The 11,240-nt window shown below is 35.9% G+C and overlaps 1 protein-coding gene across 1 annotated transcript in view; it reads left to right on the top strand.

The window, feature by feature from the left end:
• Positions 1–738: 738 nt before the first annotated feature.
• Positions 739–11,240, top strand: part of LOC108915075 — a 56,076-nt gene continuing 45,574 nt past the window's right edge. The window contains exon 1 of the mRNA XM_018721028.2: positions 739–887. Within this exon, the coding sequence (XP_018576544.1) occupies positions 771–887 (117 nt within the window). The 5' untranslated portion in view covers positions 739–770. The remainder of the gene's footprint in view (positions 888–11,240) is intronic.

Below are 11,240 nucleotides of genomic sequence, written 5' to 3'. Positions count from 1 at the left end.
ACATCTTACTCCTTGAAATTGGGGACCGTAATGGTACTTTTTATCTGTGAAATGCAAAAGAATCTTTTACGCCCTGTATGTAAATGACTTTTATGATCTGTAGACAAGAAACAATCTGTTAGGCACCTCCTAGATGTATAAAAATAAAATATTTAATATAAATTTCAAAAAATACTTTATTGATATTCTGAATTGCAGTGAAGTCACCGATCGGCAATGACAACATAGTGTTTTTTTTAACATCATAGAATTATGAAACTACTGGAACGCATCCCCTCCCCTCTCGTTCCCCTCCCCACTCACTCGTATTACTAAGAATAGACATAAAAGCCAGCATTAGGATCAGGGAGACTAGACAAGGAGCACGAACTCATAGGGGAAAATTGACAAAATTTGTCAATGTAATAGTAGAAATTACTTATAGATAGTTTTTACCTCTAGAGTCGCTATTGTTCTTTGTATACAGACATATTTTCATTATTTATTGATTTATTTTTCTAATTGAAAGTAGCCTGCATTATTTATTTTAAAATTTTTAACACATCACAAACATGATTGATTTATTATTCAAACTGCTGCTTTCTTTATCTCGCTCCACTATTTTCGTGCATATGGGACACTAGTTCCTTTAATTTGGTAAGATATTTGTTTACATAGAGTTTGTGCGCCCTGTGTAGTCTCCATGATTAGGATATTTATCTTTGTACACAGTAGTTCTAAATTTCTGTGGCAGGTAATCAGAGGTCTATTTAACACAGGTCTGTTTCAGAATGGTCACATTTCAAAGAAGAAATGATGCTGCTTGTGTCATTTTACTGTCCGATAATCAAGTCAATTGTGATATAACAGGCTATGATAGTTTTCCAATAATTGTGTCCTATCCCCCGGTAAGTTCTCTGAACAATATTATTTATGTTATTTTTTTATAGATGGAAAGTTTTTTTGTACAGAATAGTTGGACCAAATATGAGAAAAAATAATTCTGGAGCAATACAGGGTGATTCAGAACTTATCCAAAAAAAATCTGGATGTTCAGGGGACTCTTACAAATACGATTTCGTAAAGAAAAAATCAAAAAGGGCAGTTCAAAAATAATTTAAAAATACACTTCTGCACGCCTCTGGAAACTGGTCCACTGTAAAACCTGACCTCGCACAATGCGACCGTTACGGCGATAGTGATAAAAACGGACAAAAACTTGAAAGAATTTCGCAAGGAAAGAAATAAATAGAATTTTATAGCATCTATTTTATATCAGCAAATTCAACTGATTTTGCCGCTATTGTTATTATAAATTAATGAAATTAATTTGTGGTTTTAATTAATAAAATAATTTGACATACCTGATGTTACAATAACTGTTCAAAATTTTGTCCGCCGACGTGTAAACATATTTGATCCTGTCTTACTAAGTTTCTATAAACTAAAACAAATGTTGTCCTGCTTCACCATAACACAAATGTTTCACCATAATACAAATGTTGTCTTACTTCACCATGAATTAAAACGATATCCATCAACTCCGAGTTGCTATACACAAGCCATTTTTGACACTAACTGGGTACTAAAAAGCTATTATAAACACTACCGCAACGACGACTGTATTGAGAGTCGCAGACGCCACGTGGCTCTCACGCGTATTGCGAATGACGCTAGAGACTACAGTTGTCCAGCGATGTAGTGTTTGAAAGTAGTCCAACTTCAACAATTTTTTTCTCGGAAACTATTAAGGATTTTACAATTTTTTTTTACGATATTGACTCCATTTCTCATGCCGCATCTATTCCCAAATTTTTTTGGATAAGTTGTGAATCACCCTGTATACAGGGTGTCCATGAAAAGGATGGACAACGCTTGACCACAGCTTCCTTGGGTGAAAATAAAACTATTTAACCTAACTTACCTATACCGGGTGACCACGAGATTACTACCCAGGCTCTAGCTTAGACACAAAAAAGATATCGATTTCAAATTTTAGCCATGCGTATCAATGAATTCGATGCAAAATTGAATCATAAAAACAACTGACCGTCACTTTCTGTTTGACCGGAAATGCCCTAAACTTTGTTATTTCATATGGAACACCATGTATATTATTTTTGTTTTCAATTCTGCTAAAGAAACTAACACTAAAATATGTATTATGTCCTATACCTATCTTTGACGTTTCCGAGAAAATCACGCTTTAAAATGTCAAATGTGTCATTTATAAAATCCTTTTGAAAGAAAACAAACGAAGAAAGGGACAAAGTCATATGATATCTTTAACTTATTTTAGAAGTACTAGTCTGATATCATAAAAATGTCGCACTTCCGGCACATCCGGAAAATACCGGAAGTCATCTTAAATAGCAAGTAACTGCAATAATTTTAATGCAATGGCCTACAACTAATTGAGAATTCGTATTCTACAATTTCGAATCATTTTTATGTACACTTCCCTATACTCAAAGGTCGGAGTTTTAAGATATTAAATGTTTAATGTAAAAATGTCATCTGAACGATGGATAAACGGAAAACGATATAATTAATCAATGCATAGATCAGAGGTGCCTAGAAATCTTTATTTTAATATGGTTGCTATGACAGGCTTTTGTTTTTAGACGCCATATTTGCATCTATTTAAATATTAGTATTAAGGTCAAAGTCATTAACAATAATATTTATTTTAAAAAACATGGTAACAGTAAAGATAAGAAAGAAAAGTGCAATAGATCATCCATAAATTAAGTGTTCAAATTGTTCACCATTTATTTGATGACATAAATGAATCCTGTTTTCAAATTTTCTTAACGCATTTTTCATTTGAGCCGGAGTTATATTCACCACTCTTGTAATCCGATCGCGGAGAGCTTGTAGATCAGCAGGTAGAGTTCTGTACACTGTCGTGGTGACGCGTCGCTCTACCTCGGCCGAGCATAAAAACGGGGGTGTCGTGACCGTGAAGGCCACGGAAGACGCGAAAATCGCGAAAATTATGGCACAGAAGAAACACATTCAGCGCGAGCCGAGGGGCCCGGCGGAGACGTTCAGTCACCCGTCCGCCCTAAATCAATATATCCTGCCGGCTGTCGTGTACTATGATCTGAAGTGCCAAATAATTGAGAATTTTGGGGTGATTCGGTAACCTAGGCTCGCCGCGGAGACATCGAAGCAGAGCTTCGAGCCCCACGTCGAGCGCCATGTCGTGAACTATGGTCATTTGGATGGGTTTCCTCGACTTGGGTCCGCGGTGGAGACAAAAGAAGTTCAAATTAAGCTCCACTTTGGACGCCAGGTCGCGCTATGCATTCCCACTAATGAACTGCAGATGTCGGAAGTCGACGTTCGATCGCTTTCCTCAAATCTCTATACTTTTGGCGGAACGCTCGTGAATCGTCCGCCAAAATCTCTATCAAAAAGGCACACATCGGATCTCGTTCCCCTCTGGCCTCTCCGGATAGTTGATGTCTGCATCGGGGATTTTGGAGTTTTTTCCCATTTTGAAAAAACTCTACGGTCTCGGCTTAGGCTACCGATCATCGCACGAAGTAGTACCGTGGTTGGAGGGTTCGGCCGAGATCGCGCGGACACTTCCGGCGGCAGCTAGGAAATCGTGGAATCCTATTATGGATTCAACGTATAACGGCGTTTTGGCTCATCCGATTGAGGGGGATAATGCCAGCGACTTGAGGAGTGCTGCATTAAATTTTGACACCGATCGCTCAATAAGTTTTTGAGTTATTGACAATAGCGTCCTTGGACCAATTCGAAAGATGAGTAAAAATAATTATGGTTGTTTTCAAATATCGCTCTGAAGTGCGCCGAGGTTCGTCTGCAGGTTGCGAGAGTCGCTGCAGTAGATACTGAGTGCCGAGAAGGCAGACCCAGGCGAGATCGGCCGCGATGTGGGTGACATTGGAAACATCGGTGAAATTGGTCTTTATACTTTGGACGCGCTATCGCCGGAGGGATCGATGTTATGCTATTGGGCGACGTCCGCAATGGGATGCGAAGTCGCGGAAATCGCTCTTGGACGGTATCGAGTTCGATGTTTGAAACGATACCATGGAGGCTTTTTTGATTTGCCCGACCGACGGCGATTAATTTTGAAACCGTGGCGAGTTTTCTGTTTGGATTGGAAAGCGAATTTGACTGTTCCTCCTCCTTCCCAATCTGATGGCCTCAGGCATATTCGTAGGTACAAGACGTCTAGGAATATACTGCGTGTTCTGAAATCCTGAAACTCACTCGAAGGGTGGAATATGACAAGGCTTTCTTCGATGCTCGCTATTCATCTTGGATAATGATGGGAGGATCTTCTCGCTGACTCTATCTTGCTTCTCTTAAGGACCTCCCTGTGCCGGTGGTACGCACAGCAAAGTCCCTAACGCGAAACGCGAGCGCGAATCTTCACCACCCCATCAGTTCCCGGGAACTGGCCGCACGTAAGCCCGTTTTACGGCGTGCCAGCGGAGCACAAAGCGATATTCACGGGTGACCGATGGTCGTCCTTTTTCTTGCTTGGGCCTAGTCGCTTCTTCGAGGGCGTCTTACTGTCACACCCCGTCGTTAGAACGCTGACTTAGGGTTGACGCCGGCGTCAGACCCAGTGCAAAGCCTCACGGTGTGTTGCTCCTGTTTTTGCTTCTGTGGTGTCAAACGACCATAAATTCTTGCAGGCGCTCGGCAACGATCGAATAACTCCACTGGTGATTTTTCCCTCGTTGAGGCACGCGATTGCCACGGCGGTTTGAGTTTTAAGTCCGCAATAAAAATTACAGACTGGAATTCTTTATGTTAGATTCGTAATGAAAATTACGAATCTCGTAGATAGACATTGTATTCGCAAATCCCTGTATTGAGTCAATTGCTGGCCGGTGCTCAGACAACTGACTCTTGGAGTACCTTGTATATTACGTGGTAAGCGGCTGAATCTAAAGCTAAATTATCGCGACCTGGGTGCGAGTAATTTAGAAAAGAAAGCTAATGAAAGAAAGGATGCGCATGCAGCGAAATACATGCGAGAACTTCACGCGGTCAAGTCTCGATGTAAAAAGCTTAGTATACCTTTTTTCATGGCGTTTTTATAAGATTTCGTGACGTTTGTAACGGTCATTTCTGCGCGGGAGCCAATCGATACGCGCAGAACCGTAACGGTTTTTCTGAATTTGGCGGGAAGCGCTTCGTCGTCCGAGAAAGTGCCGTTGCCCAATTCAAAATAGGCCGACGTGCACTGAGCGGTGTCGTCACGAGGCTCCTAGACCCAGCTAAAATAAGGCGGACGTGCACTGAACGGTGAGAGTATGAGAATTTAAAGCTAGCTCTGCTGTACCTTTTAAACATGAAGTTAAATAATGAAATTTTGTAACGTCGTTTAAATTTTTATCATTGTGTACAAGTGATGTAAAGGTATCTTGAAAATTAAGCCATTTATCATATTCTCCGTAAAGTTTAGGCAATTCTAATGTTGGTAATTTGATGTTTTTGATTTGTAAATTATTAGAGAAATATCGTTAAATGTCACGCTGCTACCTGCTTGATTTGAACGACTTTCATTGTCCAATAAGATTTCTTTTGCTAATGAAATGGTTTCAAAATACTGACATTCGAAGTTTTCACGTTCGTCTGACAAAGATTCAGACTCTGATAATGCTTCTATTCGTGACAGTACATCGTCATAGTTACTGAAAATGGTTTCAATCGTGTTCAACCTAGTTTTCAGTTAACGATTCTTTTTTGTGTATCTGGTTTTTTCAGGAATGAATCCAACCTAGTTAATGATGCCTTTAATTGTCCGCGTTTTTGAACTAACGCTTTTAATTCAAGTTCAACTGATTCCATCGCTGCGAATGTAATGTAACTAACAATAATGAAATAAATGTCCTAAATGTGCTTGATACGAACGCCAATGCGTTTCTTAAATGTATGAAATTCTGACAAATAAAATCTGCAATAAATGACAAAATAGACAAAGATGGGAACGACTCACCGGCTCACTTGCCTGTATTCGAACAATGCTGCACGACCTTAGCTCAGACTCGGCACACGTGCTTTTCTCTATGCAATGCCACTTGTTGAAACCGCTGCCTGGCAGGTATTTTGCCCTCACGTTCTCCACGCTGCTGTGGATTGGTTATTGATTGCTTTCAACGTGCTTCGAGCTCAACAGTACCGCTGCACTCCGCGATGAATAAATAAATGTCTTCACAAATGAATGTAATGTTTTCAATGACGAAATGTAATAGAGATCGGAGTGAAGGAGAGAGGTGGGCTGCAATTGACGGTAAATTTAAAGTTGGTTTCGAATTTTATTTAAATTACAAAAGTCTTGCTCTGTCTGAGATTCGAACCCTGAACCTTTGGATTGCAAAGCGAGCACATTACCTCTAGACCACCGTAGTAGCATTTAACAACAGGAATAATGTGGTTGATATATTGATGTTAAATAATATTTCAGCTATTAGTATAAAATTTACGGTTGGGTAGCGTTTAAAATTTGATGATAACAAATTTAATTACTAGAAGAATTCCATGCTATTTAGGAAATGAGTTAATATGAACAAAAATAAAATATGTTTAATACATGCGCAGAACATACTTGTAATTAGTGCCTTATTGGTGGTAAATTCAAATTTCTAGATTTAATCGCTTGCGCAATAGAGATCGAAGTGAAGGAGAGAGAGGAGAGAATTTTATTTAAATTAAAAAAGTCTAGCTCTGTCTGAGATTCGAACCCCGAACCTTTGGATTCCAAAGCGAGCCCGTTACCTCTAGACCACCATAGTATCATTTAACAACAGGAATACTGTGGTTGATATATTGATTATTTCAGCTATTAGTATAAAACTTACGGTTGGGTAGCGCTTAAAAGGATAAAAAATTTAATTACTAGAAGAATTCCATGTTATTTAGGAAATGAGTTAATATGAACAAAAATAAAATATGTTTAATACGTGTGCAGAACATACTTGTAATTAGTGCCTTATTGGTGGTAAATTCAAATTTGCATTAGCACCTTATATTTCGCTAACGGTTTGAAATAAATAGCTGTGTCACTAAAATTGGGTTAAGATATTTACGAAACATCAATTTTTTTACAAAAGTTTAACACGAAAACGAAGCATTGTCTTAAAATCACTGTCTGTTAAATTTATTGTACATACTTAATTAACACCCTATATAACATTATCTATTTATTTACTAGAAGAATTCTATGCTATTTAGGAAATGGGTTTAATAGAAACCGTTGTTATTATTATTATCTTAATAATATCGTGTCATCTGTATATATATCTTAAGTTCGTATTAAAGCCCATGTGACCAACGCTAACTACTTATTCTTTTAAATATCAAATTGTATTGAAAAAGCAAAAGTTCAGCCTAGATCTGGGAGATAACGTATTAAGGAACAAACCAACATATATAAAAACCTTTTAAAATCTAAGAGTTGTCATGTCACTTCTTTAAGAACATTCTGTAGACTGCTGCTGCTGCTTCTGAAGTGGCCTGAAGAATGTAGGTACCTAGCGGAGAGGAATGGAATGAGAAAGAAAATCTCTGTGTACACCGTTTATTAAGACTGCTTCTTAAAGCTGTTAAAAATTCAGATTCAATAGGTACTAGTTTAATATTAGAACGAGAGAGAGAGAGATAACAAATGGTATTGTTACCTTTATACATGTGTCATCACAAAGCACGACAACAGCCGGGGTTCATTCGCCAGAAATTGAGAGGGTATATGAAACAAATATCAAAAATTCAAACACAGCTCCGTTCAGGTCTCTTGAACGAAAAAACATGTGCATTAGCACAAGATATCTTATATTTCGCTAATGGTTTGTGTCACTGACGTAAAAGCATAATCCGCGTATACAAAATCCAAGCAACAGACATGCGCATATTTGTACATCTACCGGATGTTGTTTTTTTTTAAGTAACACAACTCTTGTAACTTATATACAAGTTGTTTGATTGAGAGAAAATGGGATAATTGAATTGTTAGATTGTTACTGAATGGTAAAGCCGATCCCTTCATATATACCTTAGTTATAGGAGTAAAGACCATTACATATATTTTTTTTATAAAAATACACTATAAATATGGAGAAGAAATGCCGTCGGATAGAATATCAATTATAATGTAAAAAGTGGCTATTATATTTGTTGCATAAATTGTTAGGTAAAGGGTGAGATGTAGAATATTTTTTCATTGCTGATTTTTTCTCTTAAACATGATGTAAGTAAAACCTTAAGATCACTATGCTTTAAACTAAAATTGGAGCAAAAATAATAATAATTCCAGATATTTAGTTTTTATTTCAACTTCAGATCTACATCTATGTCGTATGAGTAAAATGACAAAATAGAACAAGTTAAATCACTAATTTAATTAATGATGCAGTTATGAAGGATTTTGATTATTTTTCAAAAAGTTGTAGGAAAAGATAAAGTTATTGTACCGCTTTTTATATAAACATTATTTTGAACGAAAATAATTCATTTACATAAGATTTGCCGTTTTACTACAAATTGATGGTTTTGTAAAAGTCGAAATGTTTGTTATGTTGTATATGTTACGTTGAGAATATTAATTTTCAAGTAATTTAATGATAATATACTATACATATATTATCGTCAACAATTAAAGTTCCTTAGTAAAAGTGTTTAATACTACTAGATTTATCCTAGATTAAACATTTAAAGAATACATATATTTATACGAGGTGTAACCAAAATGCTTGTCCAAACTTGAATAACAGATTCTATTTCACAAATTCCTGGTGCAAAATGACATTCGAGCTGAACTTGGTAAATATAAAGATCACATTATGAACTGAGATCACATGAGCAACCATTGAGATTGATGTTTAGAATATGGACAAAAATAAAAAATATGTTTAATGCATGCGCAGAACATACTTGTAATTAGTGCCTTAGTTTCTTCAAAATCGCAATGTTAGCATAAATCATGATAAGAGAGGTCAATGAACTCCAAACAGCATTACATCATTCTAATACGGTATTGCATCATTCGATTTAGGTTCGATCAGCACCACATTGAAATTGATGGGGGATTTAAAATATATGTAATATTAAAAAAATGGTTGCATAGTAGATCTCGGGATGATGGGGATTGGCGGTAAATTCAAAAACTGAAATAATAGAAATAATATATGTGACAAAATATATGTGTAGAACATGTAATTAATTACTTTAAAATCAATAAGTCAACACAAATCATACATATAAGGAAGGTTAATGAACTCCAGACAGTATTATATCATTCTTATTCGGTATTGCATCAATATCAGCATATGAGTGGAATTAGCGGGAAATTCAAATCAAAATTTAGAAGTATTATCTTATGATTTTCATAATTATTTTCGATGCCTATCATGATATGAAAAAATTCAACATGATTATCGATCTACCTAATAATAAACTGATAGAACAAAATTTCCGGCTTCATTATCGTGTTGGTACTGACCCTGAATTCGTTTACGAAATATTCTTCAATTTATTTTACCGCATTTCATGTAGAATTCCGGAGATACCCAGCAAGCAATATCCAGGAACAACTCTTCTCGCACATACGTCCCAGAAATAATCGTATTGTATACGGGGTTCTTGTTATCTTTTACTGTTTGCAAGGGATAATAGTCCCCAGCACTTTCTGATGCATAATATCGCATAAGTTCTTTCGATCTTTTATTACGTAGCCAATATGGCGCTGCAAGTAGATGGCGCGGGTATTGTTTATCTAATAAAAAATTTAATTACTAGAAGAATTCTAAGCTATTTAGGAAATTAGTTTAATAGAATTGGCGGTAAATTCAAAATTAATTGTTAACAAAAGAAATAAAATATATGTAACATTAAAAATTAAATGCTTGCATAGTAGATCTCGGCATGAGGGGATTGGCGGTAAATTCAAAAACTAAAATAATAGAAATAAGATATGTGAGAAAATATATGTGCAGAACATGTACTTAATTACTTTAAAATCAATAAGTCAACACAAATCACACCTATAAGGGAGGTCAATGAACTTCAAACAGCATTACATCGTTCTTCTTCGGAATTGCATCAATATCAGCATATGAATGGAATTAGCGGAAAATTTAAAACTAAAGATGAATAATGGAAATAGCATATGTATTGTATAATGTAATGTATAAGCATTTGATTAGACGGGGCTGACGGTAAGTTCAAAATTATAAATTAACGGAAAATATAGTAATAAAATTAATATGTTATCTCAGTAAGAAGTGTAATTAGATACCTAATAGTTTAATCCAGATACGGGTCTTAAGAAATTAGAACATTATTTTATATTAAAAGTACATATAGGGAATTTTGTTTAAAACGTGATTATCGAGAGGTGAGAAGAATAGAATTTTGGAGAGGGAAGTGATAAATTCTTATCACTGTAATATATTTCATTTATTTCAAAAGGTAATAACGACGAGTGCTCTAATGATTTTGTGCAATATGTCTGTTCCAGTTAAATACAAATCTATCAAATGTGTTGGTGAAACGGAACTACCGAACACAAAATGTATTCCATGTGCGACTAAAGAAATAAACTGCAAACAGCATTACATCTTCTCATCAGGTATTGCATCATTCGATTGAGGTCACGTGATCGGTCGTTGATATTGAGGTTCAACTTTAAATATGAATAAAAATAAAATATGTTTAATACATGCGCAGAACATACTTGTAATTAGTATCTTATTTCCATTAAAATCCTCAAGTCATCAAAAATTGTAACCTAATAGAAACAAGAAATATATATTTATTATTTTATTTTTATAGCTTATTATTATACAGAGTTAAATTGCTACAATGGCATCAAGTTCTTTTTAACAGAAAGTACAAAATTTTATATGCATTCCACAAATCCAACAGACTTCCAAGTGACCGCAAGGTAGAAAAATTACTATTCGTTCTCGCCTTCGACATATTCGGCAAACCTTTTCAGGCGGTCCCCAACATTCGTCCTCAGGAATGGAATTTCGCATTACTTCTATTGGCCTCCTACCAGGCATTACACTCTTTAAAAGGACTTATTGCTACACATGATTATGATATACTGAAGAATAATCGAACATCTAATGATTAAATTTACAGAACAAAAGTTGTGTTTTTAGTCGCTCTGTTCCTTGATAACAATTTGAATATTGCCCATTGTAAGTTGTTACAATCAGTGGTATTATACAATGGAGGTGGTAGGATTGTAATTCTTGAAGGTGCTG

The sequence above is a fragment of the Anoplophora glabripennis genome, unplaced genomic scaffold, assembly GCF_000390285.2.
Source record: "Anoplophora glabripennis isolate ALB-LARVAE unplaced genomic scaffold, Agla_2.0 scaffold1499, whole genome shotgun sequence".
NCBI lineage: Eukaryota > Metazoa > Arthropoda > Insecta > Coleoptera > Cerambycidae > Anoplophora > Anoplophora glabripennis.
Note: the sequence above shows the minus strand (reverse complement) of the source record. Positions and strands in the feature narration are given on the sequence as shown.